At 31.3% G+C, this 14,804-nt stretch overlaps 1 protein-coding gene across 1 annotated transcript; it reads left to right on the top strand.

Moving 5' to 3' along the window:
- Positions 1–3,822: 3,822 nt before the first annotated feature.
- On the top strand, positions 3,823–5,667 carry LOC108903534 (segmentation protein Runt). The gene is made up of 3 exons (XM_018705752.1): positions 3,823–4,270; positions 4,662–4,832; positions 5,105–5,667. The coding sequence occupies exons 1-3, from the start codon at positions 3,823–3,825 to the stop codon at positions 5,665–5,667; spliced, it is 1,182 nt and encodes a 393-aa protein (XP_018561268.1).
- The last annotated feature ends 9,137 nt before the right edge of the window (positions 5,668–14,804 follow it).

The raw sequence follows: 14,804 nt of genomic DNA on the forward strand, positions 1-14,804 counted from the left end.
AAATATTGTACGCAACAAATATTGTACGGACTGTAGCTGAACCGAAAGGCAACGACGGACAAAAAGCAACAAGAAAGGACTGACAGACATTTTTAAATTTATCTTTCTTCTTTACTAGCTAGCAGTTTATTTTATTGCTATAAAATACATATAAATGCAGTATCTAAGTTCAACATTCTAAATTTAATAACACATCATTGTTATTTATAATTTCAAGGATGTTTAAAATTTCTAGCCTCGAAATTACATCGATTTTCCGCATTTTGCGCGGTTGATGTGCTCATTTTTTAAGGGGAAAAATTATTTTCTTTTAATTTACATACCTATATACATATCATTTTTGGGCAGAAACTCCGATTTTTTGTAAAAATGTCACAGAAACAGGTCAATTTTTATTTTGAATTAACGTTTTTGACGGTAAATGTAAATAATTAGCCTTTCCCATAATTGCAAATTGAATGATTTGCTAAAAGACACCTATTAGAAGTAATTTTTGGTAGGTTCTATGTAGAATCAGGTTCTCTTTTTCTAAATGTGTGTATTAGCATACATACTTGATTGATCTTGTGAAAGTGCCTTTAAAAAATATGTAGATAGTCATACAGAAAAAATAAAAACAAAAAAGTTCAAATTAACATTTGTATTGTTCTAAACGATCCGAATTGTATTTTTTCTATTAGTTTCTTAAAAATGTTTCATTTAATAATGACTACGAACATACGTACCTACCTATGTCGCAACAGTTTTTGAAAACATGTATTATTGAATGAAACTAAGGGCAGATCATTTTGACACTAAGATTCTTGCAGAAAGTAAAAATACTTCAATGAGACATTATATGAGACATTATAAAAGGAACAGGTACCTTTAAATCGAAGAACATTGTATAAATTTTGCTCCCTACAATTCGAGCACCCTGTATTGCTTTCTGATTTCCTAGACATTAAAAATAAATGTTTCAAAACGTGTTAATTTTAAATTAATACATATAGAAAATACATTTCACGTAAGAATTCTTCCGAAGCGTATGTCAATTAAGGTTTCAATTACTTAGATTGTACCTGGTATAAAATATCTTTAAATAAAATTAGAGAACGGTTTTGTTAATTAGGAATTACAGCAGCTACTCTATGAGTCTTTATATCAAAGCAGTTTAAAATTTAAACAAGCCAGTAAAGAAACCACCCTTTCTTAAGCTCGCCAGAGCCCGTCTGCGAAACGCGTTTGAACTAAATTTCATCCAGTCACCTCCTGAAACAGCTGAAAAGCGACAGTGGGGTGGGGATGAGGGGGTGGCTTGGTGTGTGGCATGTTAGGGGAGGGCCTAACCACGGTTAGGCCTCAAAAACCACGCAGGGGATTGGCTATATACTGTCTTTGTCTTTATGTTCCAACACATTTTTATCTCCGTCTTCCTCTCTCACGTTTATTTTTATCCGTTCTCTCTTTTACAGTCCGTCTTCTTTTCAAGCGTTACCGAAGAGCAGAGTTCATCCCTCTCTAATTAGGTCTGATGTCAGACTGGGCCGTATTTTAGTTTTTATGGAAAAATGTAACGCATTTTTAAATAAAAAATAACTACAAAAATTCTGTGGATAAAATGTCAGTAGCAAAAATTTAAATTTTCTAATATTAATTATACCTACATGTGATGAACGTCATCAAATATGTTTATGGATAATGAATAAAAATAAACCAAGCCTGAATAAGGAACAATATCTAATAAACAGTTACTTATAAGGATGGCTTTCTGGGTTTTTCAATTCTTTGAATTACACGTGCGGTATAAATATATTTTAATTATTATCATTGAATAAAATTAAATTAAAAATAAAAATTAAATAAAATTTCAACATACTTATTTTTGCGTTTAAATCCACACAGTACAATAGTGAAAAAATGCAGAAGCACTTTTCCAAAAAAATTTACTTTGCAACATTAAAAAATATGTAAAAATAAAATGTAGGCTAAAGCATTTTTATCTTTGTAGGTAATTTGAAAAACTTTGTAAACTATTTTGCAAATTGGAAACGTTAATATACTCATAGGTATATTGTGAAGAGTTTTTAGTTAATTTATCTAAGATTAAAAAATCAACCTTCGACTAATCTTTGTGTGGGTTTATTTACTAGATGAACTATTTAAGAAATGCCACAAATAAATTCTTAGTAGAAAATATAAAAACAATATTATTTTTTGCGACAATTATTAAATTTCGAAGTACTTACTTTGAGACCATTTTGTTGTCTAGGAAACAAATATAAGTTTGAAGAGTAAATGCTCAACGTTTTAAATCGGCAATTTTCAAAACACCTTATATTTTTTCACATCCTTATGTATATTATAAATTTAAAATTCACGTATGTTCAAATTTGAATTTCAGTATTTTTTCAATATGTATAAGTTTTCGATTTTAAAACATATTATTATATTAAAGTTGTAAACAATACAGGGTCCCTACATATACTTTTCGAAGAAAGCACACGTTCTAATTTGTCTTTAATATAGTGAATTAATTTTCTCTCATTCCGAATTCTGAAGTATTTCATTCATTCATTAATTTGGTTAAAATGAAGCAGAATTCTCTGAATTAGATAAATAAGTACTATTACACCTACTACTGCGAAACTGGAATTTACTAGGCATATTATACAATAATTCAAATAATTTAATCCGTCTTACAATCGTAAATATTGTGAACCGCAATCAAAATTCCTCTGCGACTAATCCTCAATGAGGCTTAACCTTTTGGTCAGCTAATCCCATTAAAAGTGGCCAAATCAAAGTGCCGACTACTTTATTTCACGAGTAATCTTTGGATAAATAAGACTCCATTTTTATTTCGGCGGAGTTTGAGGAAACGATTAACCCTTGACGGAACTGACCAGACCGGGATAACCTTTGGACAATAAAATAAATCCGTTTGTATTTACATCGCTCAAACAATTTGTTGTGAATATGTTTGTAGAAATTAGAAGAAACAAATATTGCATTTTAAGGTCAGCTTTTTGCTCTTCATATCCAATTTTTTACTAAACGAATTCAGCCTTTTAAAAAATTTGATATATAACTCACATAAAATGTGGATTGTAAATATGGACGAAACCTTACAGAATAAATAAAATTTAAAAGTGAAATTCTTTCTCTGAAAATTAGTAGAGTAGCCCGTTATAAGCGTGCAAAGAGGCCAACTTTCCATTTTACCGTTTGGGCATATTTATGCCACCAAAATAAAGCACAATACCATATTTCATGGTAAAATTACCCAAAAGGCATAAAATTTAAACCATATAATGTCCTAGACAAACTGGCAATAAATAGATTTACAATCCGCCTCTGGCCTCCATGCACCGAATATGACGTCTCACTCTGGCGCACATCAAAGCAAACATCATCTTTGTTAAATATAAAACCTGTATGTCTCACTTTCATTCACTAGAGGCAAATATTTTTTTCTCGCTCCCCGGCTAGTCAACAAGATTCCCCTGTCTTTTTCGCGCCCGCTGGAAATCCAGTCACCCCTCTTCGTCCGCAGAGGCATTATAAAAGTTCGCCCAAACGCATAGACGGCGTCCGTCCCTCTCTGCCTGCTTGCCGGCAAGCGCGGTCTCTTTCCTCTTCGGTCTATCTATTTAAAAACTACCCTCCTTTAAAGTAGTAGGAGGGGGTGATACCGAAAACGTTAATATTCTGTTCTGAAAAAGTTTGAATCAGTCTCTCTCTCGAGTTCGAAAGTGACACACCTGAAAAAATAGTTGGATAATAAGACGTGTTCATAGACTAAGTACGTTAGTGTTAGTGTTTCGTTTAATTAAGGTCTAAATGCATCTACCAAACAACCACAACTTGGCAAATATGACGGATGTGTACAATTCCTTGCAGGAAACCCTCCAGGAATATCACGGAGAACTAGTTCAAACCGGAAGTCCCGCTATTTTGTGCAGTGTTCTGCCGACACATTGGAGATCGAACAAGAGTTTGCCAATAGCTTTTAAAGTCGTCGCCTTGGATGATGTACCAGATGGAACAGTTGTTTCTTTGAAAGCAGGGAACGACGAAAATTATTGTGCGGAATTGAGGAACTGCACCGCCGTCATGAAAAATCAAGTCGCGAAATTCAATGATCTTCGATTCGTGGGGCGGTCGGGAAGAGGGAAAAGTTTCACCCTCACCATCACCATCAGCAGTGCGCCCTGGTATCAAATGGCCACTTATTCAAAAGCAATCAAAGTCACCGTAGATGGACCGAGAGAACCGCGCACAAAGTCAAGTAAGTAAAAAAAAATTTCCAAATAAAAAGATTTGTGACTTTGTAAACCAGCCAGCAAGCCAATAATGGCCTTTTAACGTATCTTAATGTTTTATAAACAACCAAAATAATACATAAACATATGCTCATGGGATAAACATATAAAATTTTTTATGTGTCTTAAGGTTTGTCGGCATATCAAATCCAGTCAACAAAACGCCCGTTTTATGTTTATCACGATTAAATTCAAACATTTGATTCAGTTTTATTGAGCATGTGTCTCGCATTTGGTAATTTACAAACAAAATAAAAGTTCTGTTTTATTTATGAAACTACATTCGTAAACAGGAATTACGTTACAATTGCAATCGTCTAGTTTATTACTCTAACTTATAACAAATTCTTATTTCAGGTTATCAATACGGATATGGACTGTCTGGGCTACCCGGAGGCTTTAACCCATTTTTACTGAATCCAGGGTGGCTAGATGCAGCGTACATGTCTTATGCTTTCCCGGATTATCTTAGGCACAGAACGAACCCTATATCACCTCAAGCCAATATCCACCCATCCCTAATTAAAGGTATATTTCACACAAGTCATAATTATTAGAAGAAAAAAGTACATATTATCTCCATCTTCTTCACAAGAAAGTCTGAAATTATTTTGTCTCTTCTGAAGAAGATAGCGGTGTGTCTTTCTAAAAGTCAGGAAGATCGAAATATAGTTCGTATCGTATTCGTATCGATTTATAGTTTTAATATGAGGATTTTTATATTAGGATTGCCAAAATTTGGTAATTAAACTTTTAACATAAAAAAGACGATTGCTAATACAAACTTTACTTATTTTCAGGTCCTCATTTGCCACCAAACGTCCAACCCGCCCACGACTTCTACATCCAATCTCCATCAGCACCAGCAGGTCCATTCCACCCAGCGTCGAACTTCTTACCAAATTCCATGGCTCCTTTTCCGCAGGACTTGGGGAAGGTGACCAACTATGAAGTTAACTTAAGACCTATGTTGCCAAATCCCATGGAACAGCTTAGTTTAAGAATGTCTCCTGTTTCCAACAGTCAAAGCATAAGTCCACAACTCTCCACCAGCGCTCAAGAAACGAGGATACATTCTACAGTTGATCAAAGTTCGGCTTCGGAACAGTCTGACGACGAAGATATAGACGTGGTGAAATCAGCTTTCGTGCCCATAAAACCGGCTAGTGTTCTTTTACAAGAAATTCAACATCCTGACTCCACGGTTCAAGATAAAGACCCAGTTTCGACGAAATGTGACCTGAAAGCACCTAGTTCAAGAAGTCTTAAAAATCTAACAGTGACACCTCCAAAATCGCCAAATACCAAAATCCACTCCCCGCCATCGATAAACACGGCAAAGACGGTTTGGAGGCCTTATTAGTTTTGTTTTCTAGTTTATTCCTTACCTCGTTTTGTTTGTTGCAATATTGTAAAGTATTATAGTTATAAATTTTTATTTATTTGTAAATATGTATATATGTATATTGTATATATGATAATTTAAATGTGTTAGTGAATTGAAAGATTTTAAATGAATATAACGATGTACTGCAATTGTGATAGCAGATGGAACTAATAGATATTTAGGTATTTTTGTACAATCATTAATTAAATGATTTCACCGATATTAGAATAAAAGACCTTTTATTAATATAACCTTTTGACTTTTATTCTGTTTAACGTATAGATACATATGCTGTAAGGTACACCTTTTTATTAATTAACTGTGTACAAAAAAAATTACTAGCATAACATTTTAAAATATTTTTCTGCTTATGGAACAGCCTAAAATCAATATTATTTAAGACATTGTAATTATTTATTTGTGATATTTTCAGTTATTCATTTTATTTAATTGGGTATTTCTGTCACCTAGAAAAGAAAAAAATAAGAAATAGCTTTGCACCAAAAGAATCCGTCAGTGAAGATTTTATGAAGCTTTCATTCTCAAATTGACTCGAAAGTCAAGTGTGACAGTTTCATTTTTTTTTGTTCAGTTATCTTCCACAGAGAAATAAGATATCAATATAATATTTATTCTACTATTACTTCCTCACTGTTTTTTTTTCACACCAACAATTGGTTTACCTAAGTGTATAGTCTTTCCGAACTCAGTTGAACATGTATAAAAACGTCTAGCAATAAAATTTAATAAGTTTCATAGGCGTCCCTAAAAAAGTTTTCTGCTAAAGGTAAAAAATTACAATAATAATTTGTATATAATGTGTAAAAAATTTCTATTATATGTTCATTTGACCAACAATATTTATACCCTCAAACAATTTTATTATATTGATGGTAAATTTCGTTTTTTCCGTTTCAAAGGTCTCTAACATGCCATGTTGTGATAATATTAGTAAACAAAATATCCCCCTTATTTCTCTCTTTCGCAATTATACTATGAATGACTAATAGAAGATGCCTATAATAAATTAAAATTACCTGAATCACACCAAATTTCGCATTGCTGCACTGCACTGCTAGGCCATTTGTTGACAACCGAATTAATGGCCAGGTGGCCCAGTGCGGCTGTGTTTGTGCCGCGTTTGCATGCGCGCTCATTCTTCAACTGAGCGACTAGACCTGTATATGGGTATGGCTAAATAAAAATGGGAACAAGTTTTTCAAATACTTCAATGCCGAGTTGCTGCGTCAGCCACCGAACCTGATACATACTGCCAACCTCTTGATTCTTCAATTGAGATCGGAAAGACTATACCACAGAACGAAAATAAATTTTTGTTTAGCCAGTTATTTATATAAAATCAAATTTTAAAATAAAATGAATAATATCTACACGTCACTTACGTTTTCGAAACTTGTAAGTTGAATCAGTTGGTCATGTCCCCAATATTTCATTTTGACTGGTATAAATTTCCACTAATCTGTTTTGCTTGTGGTTTTACAAAATCCCTTATCATTACTTGGTATTAAAACTTTTTACCATGTCATCAATTATTATATTTTCCTGCAAAGGTGAAGAATGAGTTTATAATAAGAAATAAAATTTTACTTTCAATAGGGAAACCTACACAAGTTTTATTTTAAGTTATGGAAAGAAAATACGACGGACTATAAAAAGAAATAGTTACTGTAAAATTACAAAATTACATGGAAATTGCAAAACTTTCCTTAATACTTTCATTAATAAGTATATAAGTTTGAGCAGTAGGTACCTTAAACTTTTCGCCATACAGATTTTGAGAAAATGCAACTGTTTTTTGAAACGTGACTATTTTTTATTATACTATTATACCTATTCATAATTCCTAAATAAAAAATGTCATTTTAATGTTCTATTGCTGTAACCAGTTACGGGTTTGCTTTAGTTTAATAAAACTTAACTTTGTTTGTCAAATTTGTAAATAAATTAGTATTTAGAAAGGTAAATATACCCGTTGTATATTTTAAGAGTAAATAAATAAATAAATAAATAAATAAATAAATAAATAAATAAATAAATAAATAAATAAATAAATAAATAACATACTGAATAAGGCTTTTCATTTTTTAACATTAAGGTAGAGATAATCGAGTTAAACATGGCTTAATAAAATTGCTTCATTTCAATCTACATTGTGTTAGCAATTGTTAGGTACACCGATTTCTGAAGACATATGTTTTAGCTATTTCATTTTTAACATGAAAATATCAAAAATAGTATTAATTGTTTTCTTTTAATAGACAAAAAAATTTTTGAGTAAAAATGATGTTCTAATTGCAACTAAAGCATACCAACAGTTGTCGAGACAAAAACGACGCATTTCACTGTTATTCCTAATTAGAAACATTAACTTATTGGATAAGATTCGGAATATACAAATTAACTTACAACCATGGAGAACTTTGATATTAAGTTGAAAGGTAAGATTTTAATAATAGTTATTTTATTGTTGAACTATACTTTTGCATATTTTTTACTGTTTAAATCGATGTTCTGAAATAAATTAAGACAAAATGTAAATAAATGCTTTTTAAACAACGATAATTAAATAAATTTGCGCGAGGAAACTGCGCAGTGTCCCTATTTAATATACAATGACATGAACTATCGGTTATATCAACAAGAAGAAATCTCTCTTTACTTTGAATTAGAGAAATTTTCAATATTTTTTAAACAAATAATTATCGATGTCTGAAAGATGGATTTCCTCCACCTACTATAGAACAATCTTTCTCGCCCTAAAATTCGCAGCTGCTGGAAATTTTGAATAACTTTATTGGTGAAATGGCTCTCGAAATCTCAACAAAATTCTTAAATATATTTTTTTAATTTTGACGCCCTGTAGTTTGAAAGTTTGAAATAGAGTAATATTCGATTAAGGTATTAGTTGGAGCAACATTTATGTCACATTCGTAACTAAGCACCCTACATTAAAAATGTGATATACATATTTTATTTTTATAAATGGCACTTTTTACCTAGACTATCAAATAGTAGGTACATTAGATTTGAACAACACAATTCCTTTTTTTTTCAATTTTATTAAGGTTAAATAATGTTTTAGAACGTATGTACTTATGTGTGATTAATTTTTAAAATTGACATGAGTACGAACATTAACTGTAATTCGATATTTGGGAATAGTTTAAAAATATACTTAGTCATATTATTGTTCGGAAAAAGTATTTCGTCGTTGCTCAAAAGCACAAGTGTTACTTAAAGTATCGGGGATCTCATATATTAGCAACTCAAATAGAGTAATAAATCAATACTTAGTGTAAAATCTGAGACCTCACCCCATCTATATATACAGTAAGCCTCGCGTTCATATTCCAACAATAGAAGTGCAGATCCGAAAGGGCCTTGCACTGTGTAACAGCTGTGCTGCGCTGGCTGATGGGTGGATTTTGATTCCATTGGCGTCGACGGAGTATCAAAATTTCGTGTCTAATAGTGAGAAAGAAGTTGGTTTGACTTGTTTCGATTTTATAGGATCCTATTGCTTATTCAAAAACATTATTTAAATATTTTGATTAAACATAATATAATAATATTTTAAACACAACGATTTATGTAAAAATAAGCGGGCATTGTTAAATATTTTTTATAAATAGGGGTTTGGTTTTCTAATCTTAGAAAATAAATAATATACTTCGTTTCTGTTATTTAAAATATCATTTGTCTATACCTATAGGTTTAGAAAACGCACTAATTCAGTCAAAAATATAAATTTTCTGACACTTACTTCAGCTTCCGCATAGCTTTATAATCCCAATCCTACCAAAAAATTCATATGTATATATACACAATATAAATATTATTTTTATAAATATAATCCCATTTATTTTTTCCACCGTTCGCCCACTTAACAAGACGTTCGTGTGCGAAGCGGTTAAAATATAGATACCATAATATGGGACGTTTCACAGCCAAGGCAATATAATAAAGATGATTTATATACAGTTTTCCTAATTCTGTGAGGATGACATTTATATATTTGATGGCAGTTTAGATTTATTCCTGTTTTCAGCATTTACAGATTTGATAGGATAATTATTTCTCAACACATTAAATGAATACACCAATAAATCATCCAAATATTTTTATTTGAATTATGTCAAAGCATAAATAGAAAATCAGTGGCATTTGAAACAACACCAATTTTGGTATATACTTGATGGTGATAAGTAAAATGAAAGCACCGAACAAACTAACAATGAGCTCATTCAGCAAATTTGTTTTATTTGCTTAGCGGAAATATATTGCAATTTTAAGGTTCTCTGCAAAAAATTTGAATTTTATATCGGCTACAAGTCATTCAAGAAAATTCATAAACTGGCGCGCTGAGTATCCGCTGAACCGGCGAGTGTGACGTCACCGCATGGGAAACCGATGCCGTAAGCTTACGACTGTGTTGTCAGTCAGTCGGGTAGTCGGGTTTTAGTTGCCTGTTAAGTTTCGATTAACTACGTTAAGATACCGAATTTTGCAATATGGAAGACACAGAACAAAAAAAAATTACAAATATTGTCTTTTTCCCCAGTGTGAGAACACTAGTGTGAAAACGCCTAAGAAAATAATAATGTCCCCGTAATTCTGTCGTGCAGATCGAAAATAAATAGTATTAATCTCTACTTTGACTTGTTTTTTTTTAAATATCTTTTATATGAAAAATGACTTATTTTGGAAGCAACAAAACTACCCTGCATAATTTAGGTATGTAATAAATACGTTTGTATCCAAAAACTCTATACACTTGTGTTTTCCATTGATGATATTTTTGATTTGTTGTGAATATTATACAAATATCTAAAGGTACTAAGTATTTAATTACTTATATAAAAATATTGTTACTATATTTATAAGATATTAGGTAAATTTTATGTAGTTTCAATGGGAATAAAAATAGTAATAAGAATTTTGTATTTGATTACATAAATCTTTGAAACCTGTGACAGTAGCGGTTTAGTCCAATTAAACGCAAAATCCTTATTCTTATTTACTATTCTTATTGCCCAAAAACATCAAAACTTTCGCTACAAACGTACTTTAAAGAAGCTTTATACGTTATTGAAATGTAACTTTTGCATTTTCACTGCTCCCATCTCAGCACTGATAAAGTCGTGGTTTTTATTAAAAAAATCCATAACCATTAAGAAACCTACTTCTGGCAAATTAGAAGAATCTGCTTTTACGAAATTTGCTTCCATTTTTTAAATTTAATATGCACGCTAAAACATTTTGTAGATGCAGAAACTTAACTGGAAGTAGCGTCAAGTCGGCGGCTGACCGTCCCATGCGATGACGTTATTGCATTGGCACAGGCGAGAGAAATATTCACAATTTAAAAATCATTGTATATATAGTTTGAAAACCGCTCAACGAATTAAGTTGAAGTTTTGAGGATCGCCTAATCATGAGCAATACTTTGACCCCATTATCTATTTTTTATGTTTATTTGGACATATTGTTTCTTATTTTAAACCTTAAATATAATTTGTTTGTACTTACACAATTTTTATAAATATTGAAGTAGTGAGTAAATTATACTTCTTGCCATTTTTTTTTTTTCAGTATCAATAGAATTCACTAGTCTTAGGGCACCTATTACAACTCGCCAAAGATTTGCATCTTCATGCCTACAAAGTTCAATTGACACAAGAACTGAAGCCTACTGACCAAGCAGAGCGAATAGAGTTCGTTGAATGGATTATGGAACAACAAGTGGATGTTTTCGAACAAAATCATCTTCAGCGATGAGGTCCATTTTCATCTTGATGGCTTTATTAATCGACAAAATTGTCGCATTTGGGGTTCAGAAAATTCACGAGTGATTGTTGAGAGATAAATGTGGCACTGTTTGATGCGGATTTTGGGTTGGAAGCATCATAGGACCATTCTTTTTCAAAAATGGCAATTAATTAATGGTGCTCGCTATCGCGACATGATAATCCAGTTTTTTGTACCTAAATTGCAAGATATGTGGTAGACAACATGCGATTTCAACAAGACAATGCCACATGCCAGACCGAGAAACAATTCAATTACTGCATGAGTCATGTATTTCCTGGTCGTGTAATTTTCCGTTTTGGTGATCAGAATTGGCCGCCTAGATTATGCGATTTAACATTGTTAGACGTTTTTCTTTGGGGTTATTTGAAATCTAAGGTTTAGGTGTGCCAACAAGCCCACGATGACCGAGGCCTTGATTCATCCCCATTTGTGCAAAATGGTCATGCTATTCCATACATAATCCTATACCGTATATTCTATGAATCAATAAAAAATTTACAATTTTTAATTAAACCTGTGTTTTATAATAAAATTACTTTTTTTTGTCAATTTTGGAATATCCTTTATTATAAACTGCAAAAAAATTATACAGTGCTGTGATGATAACCTCATTTCTTTGCTAAAATAAATTCAAATTGAGTTTCCAATTCAACACCAATTCACTTTTCAAAAAAACTGAATTTACACTATTATTTTTTCTTGTGGACAGCAGACACGAGCATTACATATAATTGCTTATGTACGGAAATTTTTTAAAATGATCGATGGACTAGCGATCAAAGGAGATATAAAGATTAATTTTGCAAACATCTAGAATATCATGAACAACTACAAAGATTAAAAACAAATAAAATGATTTATTTTTTAATTTCAAGTAGCATGTTCTGATGAGGCACATCTTAAGGATCTGAAACTGACGTGACAGATAGTCGCAAAATTATTTATCCAACCATCCAACCGCAAGAAGCAAAACGAACTATCAGTATTAAAGTTACTCATATTCATGTTTCAGCAAAAAGAAATGCTGTATCTAAACAACTTTTTAATTTACAAGCTTAAGAGAATAAAACTTTTCAAAATGTGACACCGAGATGTAATAAAAATATATCTATTAGATGCATTATTTGTGAAACATATATTGAAGGTTCAAAATTGAATGTGACATATATTTTATTTTGCTTTGCAGTTCACTAAAACGAGCGTGTAATAGAAAAGATGATTTACTTTCCTTTTTTATATTTCGATTATAAAAATGGTGTTGATCGCAAATGCTTTGATGTGTGAAATGAAAAAATATTTTGCTGTGTTGCGTTCCGGTACAAAATCCCTAAATCTAAAATTTAACATGAAGAAAGTTTGCGATTAAGTTATGTTTGGGTATACAGATGTGGGGTTTCCCCAGGACATTACCATTAACACAACCTCAAACAAAATCCATATCTTCCATTTTTAGAATAACATAATTGGCGTAACTTTTTATAGATTGACTTCATTTCCTTATTTACAATCGTGTGTATTTTATTTTAATTAAGATAATGGAAAATAATTCATCCTAAATTTTATTTAAATTATATCTTTTCTGTCTAATTAATCGAATTATGAATAAAAAGCAATTAACTGCGGATTCCAATGTTGAATGTATATGAAGAAATTTCTCTATCAAATATTTAAAATGGTAATTGCTTCCAATTTTTTTTATAGAATTAGATTTTATGTAAAAGTTACCCTAATATTTCGAAAATTAGTATATTATATTTAGAAAAAAGAATGTAGGTACATATTTTAGAATAAGAACAATGGTAAATATGTTAACTTTAAACTTCGATTTAACTGAATTTGTTAAACTGAACTAATAACGTTGAAAATAACTAGTCTACGATGTTCTGCAACTATTAAATCTCATCAGTAGCTATAGATGAATGTGTGATTAGCTATTTGGATGTCTATCTACCAATATGTATTGAGTGTGGGTCAGATATAAGCTACAAAATGTATGTCATCTTTTAAATCTCACACATCTATTAACGTCTGTTAATAGTGCTGACGAATGATAGCCGTTTTAATATTGGAGGTGTAATTCAATGCTGGACGAAATAGCATTAATTAAAAAGCTTATTTTGACCAGTGCTTGTCACAGATTAGTTAGTAGGTTACTCTTTGGCAATAGCTGCAAAGTAATGATTCCTGCTAGTACGTATTGAGTACCGACTACGTTTAAGACATGACGTATAGGTACGCCGCATAGGTTATATCTCACTGACCCTGAAATTATTATGTTTCAGATACATTAGTGTAAAAACAATAATAATAATAAAATTAATTGAAACTGCTGTTTAAAATGTAATAAAGCACAATTAAAGTAAAACTCGTGTAAGATATGTAGTATTTACAATGAATTTAGAGCATTTATGGCACTTCAAAAGTGAAATGAAAACAAATGTTTTATATCTAGAGATGAAAATATTAAATTTAAGATTTTCGCAGCTAATACACTAAACCACCTAGATTTGCATAATCAATTAATTCACAATGATTATTTTTTATTCGAGCCTAAAAGTATTCAATAAATTATAATAAAATGATAACATTTCGCTTGACGAATGTCATATCTTTGTGAATGCAGCAATAAAAAAAGACACTCAAAAATGTCAGAATTATTTTATTCATCATTTTGATGCGATAGATTCCGTATTATTACAAAGAAAATAATTTTTTTTTACATTTTGGTTGTGATGTGCTGAAACTAAATTTGAAGAGTAGAAAAATAATGTGCTTAGTTTAGATTTATTGTAATCGTAGGGACAAGTCTCTTCTATATATGCAATTATGTCAATACTACCTTTGGTAATTTTTTTTTAAAACCTTTTAACCTAGATGACTGATGTCCTATGTATTTTTGAGTGCTGAACACGAATCGGACATCAGATTCATGTTCAGCATTCAAAAATGAGTCGGACGGCCGTTTTTAGGGTAAAAAATAACGAAAAAGGGCATAAACGCAATTGTAAGTATTAAAAAAAGAAGTGTAACCTATGTTTTCCTATATTTTTGGGCGTTCAACATAAATCCGTCAAAAAAGGGCACTCTGCCCTTGCAAGGGTAAAAAGGGTAACAACTCAATTCTATTGAAAAATCTCTAGGGTGTAGTATTTTTTAAGAATAGCCTAACCTGACCTAACTAGTGCCAACCAAGTATTGTGGCTGACATAAAAATGATAAAAACTTACGAAGAGTTAAAACTCTTTCAATGGTTTGCAGTATGCTAAAAGGTTTAAAAAATT

Source organism: Anoplophora glabripennis, unplaced genomic scaffold (assembly GCF_000390285.2).
Source record: "Anoplophora glabripennis isolate ALB-LARVAE unplaced genomic scaffold, Agla_2.0 scaffold94, whole genome shotgun sequence".
In the NCBI taxonomy this organism is placed as follows: domain Eukaryota; kingdom Metazoa; phylum Arthropoda; class Insecta; order Coleoptera; family Cerambycidae; genus Anoplophora; species Anoplophora glabripennis.